General features: G+C 38.5%; 1 protein-coding gene across 2 annotated transcripts in view; it reads right to left on the bottom strand.

Moving 5' to 3' along the window:
* Positions 1–19,530, bottom strand: part of PPARGC1A (PPARG coactivator 1 alpha) — a 293,001-nt gene that overhangs the window by 15,104 nt on the left and 258,367 nt on the right. For both annotated transcript variants that reach the window (XM_068543148.1, XM_068543150.1), the window contains exons 6-10: positions 16,196–16,241; positions 16,013–16,086; positions 3,609–4,524; positions 2,945–3,049; positions 2,671–2,791 (exon numbers count right to left, since the gene is read on the bottom strand). In XM_068543148.1, the coding sequence (XP_068399249.1) occupies positions 2,671–2,791; positions 2,945–3,049; positions 3,609–4,524; positions 16,013–16,086; positions 16,196–16,241 (1,262 nt within the window). The remainder of the gene's footprint in view (positions 1–2,670; positions 2,792–2,944; positions 3,050–3,608; positions 4,525–16,012; positions 16,087–16,195; positions 16,242–19,530) is intronic.

The following is a 19,530-nucleotide window of genomic DNA, read 5'->3' as shown; positions in this document are numbered from 1 at the left end:
AGCATAGCCAAAATATTATTGTTTCAACTTGTCATTGATGTAAAAAATACTAATGAAGTATTTTACACTCTTTTTTTTTGTACTGTCTTCAAAATTCAATCACACTCATAGCGCATCTAAATTTGGGACTAGCTGAATTAGCCTCATGGCTAATGGCTCCCACACTGGACAACACAGGTGTAAAAAACCTTTGCCCTTTCCTCCCTTTAGGTTTCAAATCAATCTCACCCTCCCCAGGGATGCCCTCCCTCGTTCCCAGGGCTGGTTGCCAGCCCGTTTGCCACTGCAGTACCTTAGGCACATCCTCTGCAATAGCAATTAACACACCCTATTGCCTCTTCATGTATCTTTACCAGCCAGTAGACTTGAACTCCCTGGATGTGGGGACTAGGTCTTACCTAATTTTAGAGCCCAGGCACCTAACAAATGTCTCTCATATAGTCATGTGTTTTCACTTATATTAAGCAAAAATAGCATCTAATAGTCCAAGTGGGAATTGGTTTAACAGTAAGTCCCAAATCTTTATACTAAGCTCTTACTACCTATGGGTCACTGTGTTAGTAAACAATCTCTATGTCCTAGTTTTCTTTTTAAATCTGCTTTTTAAAAACAAAAATAAAAATCTCAAAGCCAAAATTCTCACAAACGTCTAGTTAATTATGATGACTTAATATAAGCCAAGTTGACATTTGCACTATAATTGCTGTCTTTCAAAGGGAACTGATAAAGATTGTCTTAGTCAAAGAATTAACCAAGGAACTGATCAATATTTGTGACACATGGAAAGGCAGGGTGGTAGGGTGGTATCTGCTTCCAAACTGAGGCTAGCGGCCTCAAGAGTACTTTTGGCTCAGGCATCTATGGAATATAGACCATCACACTATTTGATCTATTTGTAAAGAACCAAACTAGAAAAAAGACCCCTCCCTCCCTTTCTTCACCCTGGTAAGTATCTGGCACTAAGTTATCTTTGGAAGAATAGAATAAGCACATGTCATTTATCTACATTTATCTACATAGCTTTAGTTACAGCTGTGTTACATTTTGCACAAATGAGCAAATATATGATAAAACAATTTCTCTCTTTAGTGTCATTCTTTTGGGAAGAAACATGAAGAGTTTTATCAAATATGAGTACAAAAACACTGAAATAACTATTTTCCTTTATGCTTACTCAACATAACTCTCTTTGGTATATATTAATTGTACGGTTCCATACTACAAGGCTTTGTAAACTATATGGCACTCTATAAATGTGAATTATTATAATTATTGAACAGGCTATTAATTAAAAACATCTAAATTAGAAAAATTGAATTTTTAATTTTCATTAGTCTTCTTAAGTGTTAACTAATGATACTCTGGCAGATCTTAATATCACAGCTCATTTGAAAGTTGTGAAAAATTGAGGGAAAGTGTTATAATTTTCACAAGGCCTTTAATTTGGTCTTAGGTAGATTCAAAGTTAAATGGCAGCAAAGCCCTAGACCTTTAGCCTAAGTATTCAATTACTTCTCCCTTCTTTCTCCTTGAGCGCCTGAGTTAACAAACCTCTCAGTTAACCTTTTTCCTCCAGTTGATAACTGTTGGCCAACGCTCGATTTGGACTCTATTAGTCAGCTCTTTTACGTAGGTTTTTCAAGATTTTGTTGATGGTTGTGGGTTGTTTTAAAGGTACCATATCCATCTAACATTTACAGCTAAAAATCATTTCCCTAAGCCCTGGTTAGCTTGTATGCAAGATGTGTCAAAGGTTGATCTTCATTGAAATGACGTTTAGCAGCTAACAGACAGCAGCTGCAATGAATGAAAACAGTGCCATTTCCAATGGATATGCCATGGCTCCCTGGAGCACCATGTTGGGAAAGCCCTCAAGGCTCTATTGGGGTTCAGTGGGAAAGATTTCCTTAATCAATTAGGAATATCTGCCTTGAACAACTACTGGATGCTGACAATTGGAGGACCTCCTTTTTGCCTTCTAAGGTCTGACCAACATAGAACGAACTAGATGCACATAACCTAGATCCTTACCCCAAAGGGTCAGTACTGTGTATATGTCAAGTGAATGTAATACCCTGCAGTACATGGTGCTGAAATCCATAATAGGTTATTGAAAAGCAGTTCATAAGAAATATGGATGTGTTAGGTGTTGACCCAGCACAAGGAAGAAATGATGACTTTCTAAGCAAATCTTTCTCTGCCACTGCCTTTAAATCTAACTCAATCCAACCCTCACGTCTGCCAAAAAGACGAAAACTGAAACCAAATAGTGATATCTCTTCATTTTCCACTCAGAGAAAAAAAGCAGCAGAAAACAATGCAAAGAACTCATCCTCTGGCTTGATGGGACCAGTATCTGACTGGACAAATCTCTCCTTCCTCCATTTTTAGAAACAAAGATCGAAAACAGTAATGAGCTTCAAGATGAATGAGAAACAGGTAGTATGGAGGAGAAATACACTGACCTAACATTTTGTTTTCCGATAGTCTGTGTTAAGAGGGACTGAGGGCTCACTGATGCTTTAAAGCCAAAAGGCTGAGTATTGCGTATTCTAACAAGAGTCTTTACCTTATTTTCTAATCTATGCCCACCCCCCGGAAAAGAAAAGACAGGAAAAGAAAAGAAAAGAAACCCTCCTGTAAAATGAAAGTAAGCTCCAAGCTGCTTACAATTGCCTTCTGCCTTTGCCTCTCTCTCTGTTTGGCCCTTTCAGACTCCCGCTTTTCAGACTCTCTGCGGTATTCTTCCCTCTTCAGCCTCTCGTGCTGATACTCCTCGTAGCTGTCATACCTGAGAAACAGAACTTCATCACTAAGGCAACCACCTCCAATCGCATGAGCAAAATTAAACAGAAATTGGGGGGGGGGGCAGGGTTTTAGAAAACATCTTGTCATCTACGGGAGGAGATGAGAGGCGCGGAGGGTAAAGGACGTGTATCATTACCTGGGCCGCCGGCCGTAGGGCGATCTTGAACGTGATCTCACGCACAGGGGAGAATTCCGGTGCGTGCGGTGTCTGCAGTGGCCTGACTCATAGTAGTAGCAAGATCTGGGAGAGAGGAGGAAAAACAAAAGGGCATTTGCAACTGCCGGTGAACCCCAGTTCATCGGCATGACTGAACAGCCCCTGGAATTCCGCATTACATAAACCGGCTTTCAGTTCCCAGCTACTTGTGAGATTTCCCAGTGACAGTTTGTGATCGTCTAGTCAGCTTAGAGGTCTGGAGTGACGTGTTCTCTTGCAGCGTCTCTTATTGATGTGAATGCCGAACGCCGGCCTGGTACACTGTCAGCTTTATCTTGCATGGATCTCACCTATCCTGGCACAAGGCAGCTCTCCAGGTAATGGAAAAAGTTAGATGAGCAAGTTTCTTACAAATTGCTCTCTCTGATCTGACTGGCTCAAGGCACTGGGCTCAAGAATGACAGATTTAAGAGAAGATGGGGAGGAATGTATGGGTAACGACAATCTCCTTAGTTCCTGTCGCACTGGGAATGGAGGGTGAGGGGCGGGGCTGCCTGTGGGTTTTGAATGCGTTTTTTGCCTTTGTTTTTTTTTCACTTCCTGGGAACGCCTTAGGCTTTGGGTGGGTTTTGACAAGGTTTACCTTGAAGAGGATCTACTGCCTGGGGACCTTGATCTTGACCTGGAATATGGTGATCGAGAACACGACCTATGTCGAGAAAAGGACCTTGAACGAGAGCGCATCCTTTGGGGTCTTTGAGAAAATAAGGATTTGGGTGGTGACACGGAATCTCTACACGGAGAGTTAAAAGAAGAACAAGAAGGCGACACATGGAACAATGAATAGGACTGTATGCCATCCCAAGGGGACTTCAGTTTATCACTTTCATCCTCGCTGTCATCAAACAGGCCGTCCATGGCTAGTCCTGAATTTATAAACATAGGTAGTTTGGAGAATTGTTCATCACTGAAATCACTGTCCCTCAGTTCACTGGTCTTGTCTGCTTCGTCGTCAAAAACAGTTTGACTGGGATGACCGAAGTGCTTGTTCAGCTCAGCTCGGATTTCCTGGTCTTGGAGCTGTTTTCTGGTGCTGCCGGGAGAGACCTGCCTGCCCACCTCCGAGGCCTCTCTCAGGTAGCACTGGTCTGAATCTGTGGAAGAGCGCATCTGCCCCTGCCAGTTGGAGGAGGCATCTTTATATTCTAGTTGTCTGGAGTCGTGGAGCTCCTGTGATATATTAATGAGTATTTCCGTTTTGGAATTAATTGACTGACAATAGTCATGGTCACCAAACAGCCGCAGACTGGGCCGCTTGGCCTTCCTTTCCTCGTGTCCACTGGTGAGCACGGAGGTCTTGCTGAGCTGTGAGTACAACTCAGACTGCTCGGGCCCTTTCCTGGTGGAGTTATTGTCTTGGATACCAGAAGACTCACTGTACCGGGCCTTCTTTGATGGCGGAGGTACCACGGTCTTGCAAGAGGGCTTCAGCTTTGGAGAAGCCCTAAAAGGGTTATCTTGGTTGGCTTTATGAGGAGGAGTTGTGGGTGGAGTTAGGCCTAAGATAATAAAAGAAAAAAAAAAAAAAGGGGAGGGGAGAGAGAGAAAGAAAAGAGACAGAGATATGTTGTTAAATGCCAGGATATGTTTTCCTAACTTTTCCAAGATTTCAGACAATGGTTAAAACTCAGTGTAAAGGAAGGAAACTAAATTCATGATAAGACCGGAAAAAGTGACCCTGTCCCCCGAAGCCTCTGTCACCAAGAAAAGATGGACCTACAATATGAGGCTGTGGAGAAAGCCATGATATTTTGTATTTCAAACGCCAATACTAACAGATCCTGCTTCCCAGGAAACATGACCACGTCACCACCAGGCATTACCAAAGCTCAGGTTTACAGGGGCTTCTCACAGTCTGAGTTGTGGAAAATTAACACAGTGGGACACAGGGAAATCATAGAAGACCTTTGGTGGCATTTGTCTGCAAAGAACGCTGGGGAGGATGCATGTAGATCAGGAATTTTTGTAAGATCAAGGATATCTACCCATGGAGCCAAAGAATTAGGCAACTTTAAAAAAAAAAAAAAGACAAGAAAAGAAAAGATGGGATGACAGCAACTGGGAGGGAGGAGGGTGGGAATGACATTGGCAACATCAAAGTAAGTTCAGTAAAATGCAGCCGGCTAATGCAGGGCACCAGACAACTCTACAACCTGACGGCAATGATTCTTTGTCTCCACAGTTCATTAACTTTGTAAACCATGGCTAATGTAGGTATAGTACATTCTTGTAAGCATAACTAATACATTCTGTCTAAAATATGGTTCTGCAACAGAAACCTAAGTGAACAGTAACACTAAATATTGCGGTGCCAGCGGACCATTTTACTTGGAGCACCACATCAGGGCGGGTTACGAGGCTGAAGGATTGAAATGAATCCAAGCTTCGGCAACTAACTAATTGAAAAAAATGAAAAAAACGAAAGGAAGAAGAGGGGAAATCTGTCAGTTGTTGCCTTTTGTGCTTTTCTACAGAGGGCAGAAAATTCCATCACAAGTCACTGTGGGAGAGTGTGTGAAGGCTGGTTACCTCTGTTCAGTTTCACCCCTAAGTCCTCCTCAGTCCTTTATGCCAAGGAAGAAGAATTGTGGAAAGGCTCCAGAGTCAACGGAACTTTGAAGAAGGGCAGGCTGGAGTTCAAATGACTTTATGCTTACAAGGGAACATTTTAGTTTACAATACACTTTTTATTTAGGAGGATGGGAGGACGCTATTCAGCAAAACAGAACTTAAGTCCACAAGAAGCCTGGGCTTAGACTTAAGGTGACTGCATGCTTCAAGGAAAATTCTACCTTGCTGGAAAATAGAAGTATATATATATATATATATATATATATACACACACACACACACACACACACATATACACACACACACATACATACACACACATAACCAAGTAGGGCACAGAAAGCTACGTGACGTTTTGGTATGAACAGGAAGACACTGCCTCTCTCCCCTACTTTACAATAAAGAGATAGAAGAAATTAATATTTTCCTTAAAATGAAATATTTTGCACCAATATTTGGCAATTTTTATTATACGTAGCTAATTCTCCCTAAAGGAGGGAAGGAAACGTACAAAAACACAAAGAGGTTTGACTTTGGAAATCTATCCCAGAAAAGTTCAGAAAGACAGGGAAATGCAAACACAAAGAGAAGGAGACACTGCTCTCCCTTCGTGACACATCTGAGTCTCAGAAAAGCTTCCCTGTATCAGCAGCCTACTGTACACCTGCCCCCCATTCTCTGCTTGAAGATAATAGGGAGGTGACGTTACTGGATGAATCATCCATGTCACTGAAGTTCACTCTCCTTGTGTTCCCTCTTTCATAGACAAGTATATCTTTCACTCAATCTAAGGAATTCCTTTATGGCCAATTTTCTCTCCTCCTCCCCCTCCTTCCCCTCCTCCATCTCCTCCTATTCCTCCCATTCCCCCTCCATCTCCTTCTCCTCTTCCTTTTGTTTCGTTCTTTCTTTCCCTGTCTATCTTTCTGTTTGTCTCTCTCTCTGCTTGTTTCCTCTACCCTTTGCACTGCCCCATTCATACACACTGATTTCTACCACATGCTACCTTCAATTACTGCTACAACAAATTTAAAGATACCAATTCCCAGCAAAGAAATGACAGGATCTCAAATATTTCTCACAGGAAGCTAAGATGCTCAAAGAAATAATGATGAATAATCTCTCTTTGCTGAGTAAATAACAGTCAAATATTCCAAATGAGATAGCCCTTGAATTGGGGGAAATGACATTCAACATCCTCAAATACAACTTCATAAATCTTTTCATGATACTCTGAATGGGGGTAATTTTTACTTTTCCAATAATTTACTGCGAGGATCACTCACTTACCAGATATTGCTGTATTTTCACGCTTATCTCTTTTTGAATGTGAATTATATCTTGTCTCTCCAGACAGATGAGGAGCTCTCAGTGGAATATTGCTTGGGCTTATTTTTGCAAAATGTTTCACTCGTTTTTATTTTTCTAGATCCTCCTTTACTAGTAGGTGTCCCATTTCAGTGGCCCAAGGATCACTTGGGAAGCTGGTCAAATATTTTTAATGACACGGTTCATAGACCACTTATGGAGAGCCAGTGTCCCGTCGCGTCTATGTGGCACCCTGCCTTGATCTCAGGTAGATATATTTTGACTGACATTCTAGACTTATAAAAAGAAACCCTAAACTTCAGAAACACCAAATTAGGCCACTATTAAAGAGAGACTAGTTCTAAAAATAGCTCAGCTATCTAGGGATTTTAAATATAGAAATTCTTTTTCCTCTTGAACATTTGAAACCCTTGTCCTAGTACCTAAGCTCATTATCGCTTAAATAACCGATTCTCAAGTTGCTCTTGGGAGCGCTAACATATGATTAGAGTTTCTTGGCGTTAAAAACAAAGGCTTTTACTTCCTTTTCATTTTAGATGGCCTGTGGCAATTAAACAGACTTTCACTCAGCACCTACTATGTGCTGAATATTCCCCCAAATGCTGGCATTTCAGGGATTCAGCCCCCAGGACTTCATAAAGAGATCATTCTTTAAAATCTGCAGTAAGTACAGATTTTCTTGTGTATCTGCTTAACACTTACAGAAACACCCTGAGATAACCAGATATACCCTGTGAGTGAAAATATCAGGGCTATAAATTTCGGACGGCCCTGCTCATTAAAACAAATAAATAATACTCGCTTAGTAGGTGGAAGTTATTTTAGGATTAGTGAGTCGGTGGGCAGGGAAAAATAATTCAGATCATTCCCTAACCTTTTGACTGTTTACTGAAACTTCTTTAATCTGAGGAGAATACCCCAGAGCAAGACTGAGACACCTTAAGGATCATGAGACTGCGTGTCACCAGTGCCTCATTGAAAATCTATTTCCAGATAGGGTTGAGATCCAGAGTAAAACAAAACAAAGCAAAACAAAAGTGTAAGAAGCATTTTTTTTTTTTTTCTTTTAACGTGATGTCCAGCTTTTAGGAGTTGTGCCCGGGACAGGGAACCCTTTGCTGTACCTGAACTAATTAGTTTTCTCTAACCCCATCTCCTCCACCCAGAATGTTTTCCCCTGCGGTAGAAGGGCAGTCAATACTCAATTCCTCAACGCCACTACCTTTGTCATCTTCCCACTAATTGCCGGACTCTCAATTTCAGCCCACAAGCCTAAATCAACCGGGCTAATGCCTCCCATAACCTCCGGATTATTTCCTGTGTGTTGATTTTCTGGGGAATGTGTACATTTTGGTGTTGACAGTACAAGGTATATTCCATGCTCTCTCTTGAACTTAGCAGGTTTTGACAGATTTATGTGAGGACAGATGGCCATTACAGGCTGAAGGCTGACAAGAGGCAGTTCAGAACATTGTTAACACACTTGCACAAACTCTCAGCAGTGCAGCACTGTGCAGAATGTAATTCAGACTATAGCTTTTTTATTGCTGCCTATTTTCTTTTGTCAGAAGAGCCTGCTGTGCAGAGCAACAAATGGCTGCTATTACCCAGAATGTAATGGGTGTCAGACAAATCACGTAACACAAACAATCAAGAGTATGTAGGTCATATTTCAACGGAGCACAACCTTAGCAATATTTATGATTACTGCATTGAAATGTGCTCTATAATAAACAAGTACCTCTACATCACTCACACTTCTGCACTTCTGCACAGCAAATCTGGGGGAAGTGGTACACACTCTCCCACACTCTCCAGTTATCTTTTTAAACAGCCCTTAAAAAAAAAAAAGTCAGAGACAAGTTTGGTTTGGTTTTGTGTTTCATTATGTGCTATAAAAACGATTTCCTTTGAGGAGTTCTCTTTTGGGTTGGTGTGTTTAATTTAATGACTGATAAATGGCAAGTCCTCTGCTCTGTATTCTGTGCTCCACTATCCAGCCAATGACTTCAGGAAGATCTTTTTTAATAGTTTACACAGTTTTACAGTTTACATTTCACACAACCTCCTGCTAAATCTGTGACTCGCTTTGGAGTTTGACAGTGGGATTTTTCTTACGTCACATGCCAATTCAAAGATTTCTCAAGGAAAGACACCGAGAAGATGATTTTCTAATTTGCTTAAAAACTCACCAAAGAAGGAGGACTGGGCAAAGAGAGGAGACTGACTTGAGTTCTACTCACATATTTTTGGCCTCAAGAACTTGGAGTGGGTGTCAAGGGAGCATAGGAAGGACTGATACTCAATCAGTATGAACTGTTACTGCTATAATTGTTAAAATATTTTGTTGATAAAAGCTCCTCCAGTGCTCTCTCTTCACCCCTAACTTCCCCAGGACTCACTGGATCTCCACAAAAGCCAGCAAACAAAGTGTTAACCCCTGACACAGAAGGGCCTCCCACACCTCACTCTGGTACCCAGGCTGGCATGTCCCCTCTGACTGATGGAGCCCCCGCCTTTCCTGCTTTTTAAGGATTTCCTGTATCAGCCCTGAGAACTGGGGAACAAACTCACAGAAAAGCTTCAGAACATTCCTATGACATGTGTCTAATGCCCCAACTCTTGCTCATGGAACATGAAGTTGCTATTCATTGGACCTCGGGCACTTTCCCACAGAGCTGGGGCAGGAGAAGGGGTCCGGGTCGGGGACGGAGGAGTCTGGCTTTCCAGGTGTCTCCCACCAAACCCCTGAAGTTGATATGGGAGAGAAAATTGCTTTGCTATCCTTGGCTTGAAAGACATTGGATAGTGCCATTTCCAGAAAAGAAAACTGAGGTGCTTTTCAGACGCTGAGTCAAGAAGAATGAGATTAAAAATAGAAAATGAGGGATATGAAATATGGAAGAAATTCCTGTCAGGACAAGTTGCAAAACACTGGAATGGACTGTAAAGAGAATTTGTTGGGTCTCCCTTTCGTGGCTTCTTCAGCCACAGGAATGGATTATATGACCTGTCAAAATCACTTTCTAGTTCTCTGTCGCTGTGGCTTTCTTTTAAAAGTACCAGCTACTGCTCCTATTTTGCTTTGGTCTATTTCCCCACGGATAAGTCACATACAAAAGACGTATATAGCAAAAGGGTATAGCAAATTTATGCTGTTTGTCAATATACCATCCAGCAAAATCAGCTTTTAAGTGGGAAGTCCAAAAATGACAATATAAGACTGCACATAAAAGAATAAGAAATTACTCATTGATGGGTTAATGAGCGGGGTATTTTAAGTGCAAGTCTACTGAAGTGCAATTTGAATAACTGCCGATTTAAACAAAATCCACCATCATGAAAACCATGGGGAAAATATACATATCGATGGAGGAAAGCATTGCTAAGACCTCGTGAGTTAGGGTGATGAGGGTGCTGATGATTTTGTTCTTATTTTCCTAATTAGTTCTAAAATAGTTATATTTATTCTTATTACTTTTACAGTAATAAAAATAAAACGTTTATATATACATATACATGTGTGTGTATATATATATATATATATATATATATACACACACACATATACATATATATGTATGTACATGTAAATAAATATATATAAATAAAAGTTTGGCGATCATTCACTTTGGTTCCTAATCAAATTCCTTCATGTCCTGTGGTTAAAACCATCACCTTGTTGAGATGACATTGCTTTGCCATTCCCATTTCAGAAGCAAAAGTCTAGCACTCTGAACATCTCCATATGCAATAGATTTAAATGCCTTCTGCCAAAAGAGCATTCTCTTTTCTCTCATCTTGCTTTACTAACAGCTATTTTGAAATCAAATTAGTTTTTACACCTGTAAAAGAGAAGCATTTTTTTTTTTTATCAGCCAAAATGAGCTAGTTTAGGACAATCACAAAGTCAGACCAGCTGGTGATACCTAATAAAACAAACTTCCTATCTCATCCCTCCTGTTTCCCAAAGACTCTGCAGATGGGGCAGAGGGATTATTCTTGAGGTCTTAGAATGTTGTTGACTCTTTACATTTTCACTTAAATGTTTGGAAAATTTCACTAAAATTTGTAAAATTAAATAAGAAGACACCAGAAAGTCCTGGGCAACAGCTTGATCCACGTCCTCTGTTGCGACCAAAGGCATTCAGCATGCATACCAAGGATCAACAAATCAACAACCTGCATGCTGTCCACACCCTGTCCACCCCTCTGCTGCACCGACGGCAGACATTACTAACTGATCATGGGCAGACATTACTAACTGATCATGACATTCCCACTGAGTACAGACTTGGCCTTAGCAGCCTTCTCAACACAATGCTTCTGGCAGCCAATACCAACCAATGACGCTTGGCAAGTGAAATAAAACCTATTTAACGTAACAGATGTCCACTACTATCTTTAAAATTCAGGCTTCGGGGAAGAGACATAATCTCTAGTCAGACAGACTTGCTTTGAACCCAGGGGCCACCACAGACCTAGAATCAACACATAGCTTTTTCCTTCACAATTAAATGGACAGAGAGTCCAGAAATAATACAAGTGAAGTGCCTATTAGTGAATGTCTGGCCTCTAGGATTTGTAGTAACAGCAGAAGTACCTGTTGTTGAGAGAATGAATGCCCAAGAGGAGATTTTTCTACCTTGATTTGGTAAATCCCAGCCCCACACCAAAAGCAGTATATGTTCAGTCTCATGGGGAATTAGGGGAATTTTGCCACAAAAAAGAATACATAACTTCATATAGGAGAGTGCCAAAGAGGAGATAGTATTAAGGCCAATAAAAGGAAACAGGTAAAAGGTAGTCAAAAGTTGAAAAGATGAGCTGGAAGGTACAGTGACCTCCAGAAATGAATTTAATGTAGAATTAGTAATTAAATAGCTAATAGTTATTGAACACATATGCTGTCACTGGACTAAGCTTTTTTCATGTTTTATCTCATTTAATCCTCACAGTGCCTCAATGAGATGCAGGTACTGTGATCAGCTTCATTTGATACATAAGCTTCCTGAGTCTTACAGAATTTAATTAGATTGACCAAAGGCCTTCCAGCTAGATGAGGGTAGAGCCAGAATTTAAACTTGGCTTTGTTCAATATCAGAGCCAAGGTTTTGCACAACTTCACTAAACTGTGCTGTCTGTTTTTTAAAAAATCATCATAGACTACTTTCATTTGGAGATTTGCAGCTTTTCAAGTATCTTAGTTCAGGTAGTATCACACGAAACTGCCAATTTTTTTGGTATGTCAAAAATGTTGAATACTGGCAATTTTATGTTTCAATTTACAATACAGTATCTTCTGCTCCATCAATATCTTCTCTCCTTTCCACCCACACACTTAAAAATCAGATGCAAATATTTTTCTCCCTTAAGGCACCCCAAGTCAGTGGAGCGCTCAATTTCCTCCAAACTCCTTTCCACAGATCAACTCTGTCACTCACTGCCTAATGGTATTGCCTTAATGCTTCCTTCAGTCCTGAACTGTCTCTACAATTCTTTTCAATCTTTTGCACAATCATGGTATTTAACTTGAAGCCATGTTACAGGGTTCCCTTTGAAAGCTTATTTTCTCCCTTTGGTGATTCTCTTGAGGCACAATCAGTGTTTGTCATATCCTCCAAACGCTACTACACAACAAATTTTACTGAAGATGTTTAGTGGGGATGGAGGTCATGAACATTACACATTGTCTAGCACTTCAAACACACAATAGCTCTATCAAAAAAAAAAAAACCCTCTTCTCCCCCAATCTCCTCCTCCCTACACCATCCTCCGAGCAGGTTTCAAACGTCTCCTTCTAGCCACCTTCTACAGCCTCCAAGTTCTTCTTCATCCCTTGATTTTCCTGTAGCTAGAATTCCCTTCTTGCATGTAATGCAATTTGGCCATACATCAGCTTGTGTAATTTGTATCTGCACTCATTACCACCATGCTCAACAAATGAAAAACCAACCTCTGAGCCCACCTTCTTTAGAAAGTAGCAGAACATTATAAACAGTAAATAATATTTTCCCTTCATGCTACTTGGACAATATGTGTTACTTTCCCAACTGACTATAAGCCCACACCTTAAAAACAAGAACATTTATTTAGCACCTACTATGAGCCAAGTACAATAGTCCATGCTTTGCATGGATTAGTCTCTATGTCTTATGCTTGATATATATTCCCCAAGACCTACTGTGTTGCAAGCATAGAGCAGGTATTATATATGTTATATATGTTGGTAAATTGATTTCCATTGTACTCAATACTCTTTCAAAGCACTAAGAAAAAGGGGTTTAAACTAGTAAGATGAATTCTGGTTCACCAACAGAAATAAATCCACTGTATATATTTTTAGGATGCTAAGTATTTTTTTAAAGTATCTTCTATAAATTCTCAACAGTGTAGCCTACTAACCTTTCAAATGTATAACTAAAATATTTAAAATTAGGTCAGTAAGAGAAATAATAAAACTTCTGACAAGAAGAAAATAAAAGTAAGTGCTTTTTTGTAACACCATAATCTCATGAGTACAAGGAATGCAATTTAAATGAAATGTTATACACATAAATGAGCAAAATGTTTTAAAAACGAAGATACCCAATGCTAGCAAGGATGTAATAAAGCAAATATATCCACATAGTGATAATAGGACTGTAAGTGGAAACACCTCTTTTGGAAAGCAATGGGGTAATATGTATCAGAAGCCCCCAAGATATTTATATCCTTATATTCATGTTAATAACTACTAGTAGTTTATTTTGAGAAAAATAAGATTTAAACAATTTATGAACGAAGATTTCCACTGCATGCTATTTCAAAATGGTAACACTTTAAAACAACCTAAATGTGTAACAATAAAAGTATAATTAAATTTTGATACATTTTGATACATGTACCTACTCAAACTAATGTTATACAGCACACTAAGAAAAGCCTGATAATAAAGGGTCTGTGATAATATAAAACTTCCTTATTAAAATGTTAACTGAAAAATCAGAATGCAAAATTATGTATATACAAAATGATCACAGATGTAAAAATATCCATAGAAAACAATTTAGAACTATACACAATTTTTCCACTAGTTTGTATTTTGGACATCTTTTATAGTAAGCTTATATTATTTATAATCAGAGAAAAATAAAAAAATGTTTCTTTAATGGAAAGCTTGGTATCGGTATATACAGTGGAAGCTTTCTCAATCCTCTCTAAACCAAAGCAACTTACACCTACAGCATCCTGAACACTCCTAGTTAATGGATTCCTTTCAGCTGGTTGTTACTATAGCCAAGGTAATGTATTTTCCCAAATCCGTTAATGTCCATTGTACTGGTGACTGCAATTATGTCAGATAATAAAATATTATGTAACTGAATGAATATTAGTAAGAAAATATTAGTAAGAAAAGTTTTTTCTATTAAAAGACCCGATAAAGGTATGTTACTAAAAGAAGGGCTGTCAAATTAGTTGTAGGTGGATGGTATGGGAAAACACAAGGAATTCTGATTATGATTTATATTAAAAAATCATAAAAACCTAGAATGATTCTGCACTCAGACTACCACACAAATACCCTTAATTATTTTCCTTCAAAAAGCAAGAAACGAAACGTGAATACCATCTATGATGCATTATTAGTGAAGTTTGTGCCAGAAAGATGAATGGATCCCCAGTTAGTACATTTAAGTTCAGTGCAAAGGTCTCTCTGTCTTATACCAAAAATTTTATATTTGAATGTATAATTCGTATGTTTTAAGCAAAAGTGAAATGATTAAACTGTGTATACTTCAATCAACTTTTTAGATAAAACCACCAAATACTCACTCATTGGTCAGACAAGAAGGCCTCTACTGCACATAATAGACGCACACACAAGTTACTTATATCACATGTGTAATTGTAATTTATTTAAGAAATGATGTTATATATATTCTTTATATGTGAATACATGTGTGTACATGTATTATTATATAACGATATATTTATACTTGCAGACACACACATAAAATATATATAAATACCATGAAATTAACTGCTCTACTGCTTGACCAAATCATGCAATCATGCAATAGACCTTTCATAAGGAGGTAATTTAGCAAACTCAAAGGGTGAAATTAAACTTAGTAACAATGACCACGGTGTGTGTAGGCACCATAGTTCTGGCTGAAAGCATTTGTTTAACTTTCTGTTCCTTTACCCTTATCAGCAATGGCCAGAGCCTAGGAACTTCTTGTACAGACATCCTCAGATTCACTTTCTGGTGGGGTTCAAGTGCCTAAACCTAAGCACTTACTGCAAAGGTACCATTTGCAGCCAACTCAGAAGTCTGCCTAGGAACTCTTTGGATTTGTAAGTTTCTCAGGGGTTAGTTCAAGTTTTTAAAGCTTCTTCCTCTTCAGAATGTGAAGTAAGACTGGCCAGATAAACTAAGAAGTCCAAACGGTGAAGGAAATTGCTCTTGTTTAAAATATATAAGAACATTTTGTTTTGGTGAATGGACATATTTTCATTTTTCTCCTTTACTGGAAAGATATAAAAATGGTAATATATATAGGAGAGCATTACACTGTTGAGTACAATGGAGAGTAAGAAAATATTTCAAGTGAAGTATTGATAATTAGTAAACCGGAGTTCAAACCTTTGCTCTTCGCTTTCTAGCTCTGCAATCTTGGGCAAGTTACTTAACATCTTTGAACCTTATTTTCTCATCTTAAAAATGAAAAATACTACCACCATCTTCATGAGGTCATTATGAAATTAGCTAAAACCACTTATACGCTTGGCGTATCTATTGAGTGGAAGACCAATAAATGTTAATTTCTCCTCCTACTCAAGTTTTAGTGTCTTAATCGGAAATAGGTTTATTTGTGGATCCAAATCAATGATATATATCAGAGGGTCTGGCCCAGGTGTGACACACAATAAACGTCTCCTCTTAAAAAAACAAACAACTGAAAATATTGATAGATAACTTCTTATCCAATGTTGTTTGTACTCTTTGTGAATTTCATTAATCACATAGAGAATATACGCTAATATATATTTCACATACAGACTCACCCACACAAAAAGATCCAAGTGAAATGTAAGGCTTACCTGCAGTTCCAGAGAGTTCCACACTTAAGGTTCGTTCAATAGTCTTGTTCTCAAATGGGGAACCCTTGGGGTCACTGGAAGATATGGCACATTTATAAAAACAAACTGAAATGGAGTTGCTGTAGCCAAATGTATTAGAACCCCCTTCCCTTTCTGAAAATGGTTACATTTCGTAATACTTACTTTGGTGACTCTGGGGTCAGAGGAAGAGATAAAGTTGTTGGTTTGGCTAAAGGAAAAAAAAGGAAACTAATTATGAAATATTGAGAGTTTTTCAGATTTGTTTTCTTTCTACAAGTCAAGTTGGAAACTGGAAACCGGAAAACTAAAGTAAGGAAGTCCCTGAATATTGGATCAAACTCAGACAACAATCCATTATGCTAAAACAAATTCCAAACAACATTTGCATCAGTAAACTATCATTTGAAAACACATACGAAAACAGAATTTTCCCCAAAAGGTAGCATCCCTGTTAAGGATACAAAATTTGCATCAGACCATCAGAGAGAAATAATGTTTTCTATTTTAATTTGGAGTATAGTACACGGTTTGTTTAGGCAAGAAAACAGCAGAGTAACTACAAGATGACAGAACGTTATGAATATTCAGTTGATTTTTCTCCTAAAATGTATAATTTTATATCTAGCCCTGAGAATAGGTTATCTCTATGAGGCCAAAGCTCACTCAAGAACTATTCTATTCACTGACAATTAAGTGAGAGATTATGGCAAATTGTGGACACTGACCCAGATAGTTTAAAAGGCCTTCAGATCCCCAAATCTGATAGACAACTAAAGGAAGACTACTGTTTATCAGTTGAGAGACCTATAGACTTGCAAAGAGAGCTCATCTACTTCTTTTTCTGCTTCCTAAATCTTACCCTCCTACAGGAGGCATTTCCCAGTTATGAAGGGTGGAGTAAGAATCTTCTCACTCCAAAATTTCAATTGCTTCTCCTTGGCAGTCTTGTCTTTTGAACAGAAGGAGGGGAAAACATGATGAGAAACATACTTGGGATATACGTCCACATATTATGTATATATATGTTTATCTATAAAGATATTTTTATATGTATGTAGATTTTGTCAACTTTTTCTCATTAAAATAACTACTTTCAAAAGGTCAAGAGGTAGTCATTTATGTAATGAAAATCATGGACTTGAAACCAAAAAGGTCTTTAGAATAAACTTTCTTATTTTATGGATGAAAAACCTGAGACCTAAGATGCTGCATGATATTTCCAGGGCCATAAAACTAGTTACTGGCAGAGTCGGGCCCTGAATATGTTTTCTTTCCCCTATTATCAAAAGGAATTGCGTTCAATAGATATTAAAGGAAATTAATCAACACCAGTAATTAAGGCCCTTTGAAATGTGAAAATACTACTTATGTCCAAATTAGGTTCAAATTAGGTACTTTACTTGGACAAATAGCATTTACATATACAAGTAGTATTTACATAGCATTTAATTTGTAGATTTAGATTTCGTTTTTAAACAATTGTATGGTTTATCATCTATCCAATGTGCATCCAGAAATACGAAGCTCATGCTGTCTTGTGCAAATTAGGTACGTTGATTGATTGGCTTTTTCAGATATAACAATAAATGAACTGATTTGACATTAACTTTTTAATATGTCTGACATAATGAGCCTTTCAAAAAGAACACACTTATGAAGGAACTTTACCAACTTCTATGGTGCTCAACTAATAATTAAGATAACACATAAAGGTTCTATACAAAATATCACCAGGTGTGAATATGTGCGATGTCACACAATAATGTACATTGAAAATCAGTCACTGAAATTCCAGTATTCAAGGTGTAGGGTAGCCTATCTGGAATGCTTAAAGGAAGATCCCCCAAATTCTGATAGTTGGGTAAAAGTAAGGCCTATGGCAATGGAAGGAAAGGAACAGGCAGTGGTCATATTTCGTGGGACAAAATGCAAACAGGAAATGAGGGCCACAGGAAGGGTACAGCTTCAAAGCGAATCCAGAATCTAATCCCAAAATAAGCCCACGCTCACAAAAACTACCACTAGAGGAGCTTTGATTTGGTTTATTGGAAGTTTAATCCACACTATTGCAATGACTGGTAGACCAGAGACTCTAAGATCCTTGAGGACAGGAATGAATCTTTTTCATGAAGATCATGATATCTTTGATGAATGACTGCATTAGTAAATGAATCAATAAATGAATAAATGGGACCATACAATCGCCCAAGTCCAGACCATTATCCTAGGGAAGTGAAAAGAAATGGACCCTACAATGGTACAGAGAGCACACGTGAAGCTCCGTGCAAAAAAAATGACAATATGTTCAATAAGGCAACCTCAGAAAATCCTCTTAGTTAATTGTCTCTAATTGTTCATATATTTTCTACATTAAAATTTTGAATAATAATTTAAATAATCCCTGAAACCCAGCATTTATTTCCTGTTGGTTATTAACAGCCAGCCATGTTTGCATGTTTATTTTCTTTTAGACCTCTAGTAACTACAGGAATTTTTTTTTTTTTTTTTTTTTGGTTGTTGTTGTTTAACATTAACAAGCTTTGTTCTATTCTGGGATATACTTTTGATGCCTCACCACAGATATATACCTTAAAAAAAAAAAAAAAACCCTACATACAGCAGGTTTTATCTAAAGTATATGTCTTTCACAGGCCAATTTAGTTCTTCACTGCCATGGTTTGTAACAGATTACAATAATATTTAGTGGTACATGGATTGACAAAATTAATAAACCCTCGAAATCCAAAAGGACCAAGTAAAATTTTAAAAAAAGACAAAAAACCCCCCACTTTAAGACATGTGTTGCTGGACTAGGTTCACTGACTACGGGGTTCCAGCAAGTTTGGGGCTTCAGATTCAGCTCCAGAAAATGAACATATGACCAGCACCATGTGGGGAGTAGCCCAGTGAATTCCTCATTTCAGGTCACCCACTAGAATCCCACAGCACGTCTGGTTCTGCACTGAGAAAACTGTTCCAGCGCATGCATGTGAGAGGCCAGTCAGGGTGCAGCAAACTGAGAGACTGTGGCCCATTTTGATAAATATATTTCCTTGAACGGACAGAAAGGGATGGACGGTGATTTTGAGATATCCACCAGGGAAAATCTAATTGAGAGCCAATTAAAAATATTAAAGGAATATGAAAATCCCGGGTTTATGGTGAGGTAGGGATGAGAGAGGGAAATTCAAAACACTGGAGAAGAAAAGACGTATTAAAAGCAGCAGCAACAGCATACCTGTATGAAATAATCATGGTTCAAAACAGGGATCAGGGGCTACCACTCTGCAGCTGGAAGGGGAATTGGGGAAACAAAAGGGAAAAAAAAAAAGAGGTGGATGTTTATAACTGCTATTTTAGAACGTGTCTACTTCCACTACAAAGTCAGAGGTACAGATGACGTGGAAGTTAAATATTTTAAAGCAACGGCAACTTTCTACAGGCTCTCGTTGGGCCTCTACAATTAGAATATTTTGAAGGAAGACAAAGAAAGAAAG

This window comes from Eschrichtius robustus, chromosome 4 (genome assembly GCF_028021215.1).
Source record: "Eschrichtius robustus isolate mEscRob2 chromosome 4, mEscRob2.pri, whole genome shotgun sequence".
In the NCBI taxonomy this organism is placed as follows: domain Eukaryota; kingdom Metazoa; phylum Chordata; class Mammalia; order Artiodactyla; family Eschrichtiidae; genus Eschrichtius; species Eschrichtius robustus.
The sequence above is the reverse complement of the archived record's forward strand: the minus strand, read 5'-3'. Positions and strand labels throughout refer to the sequence as shown.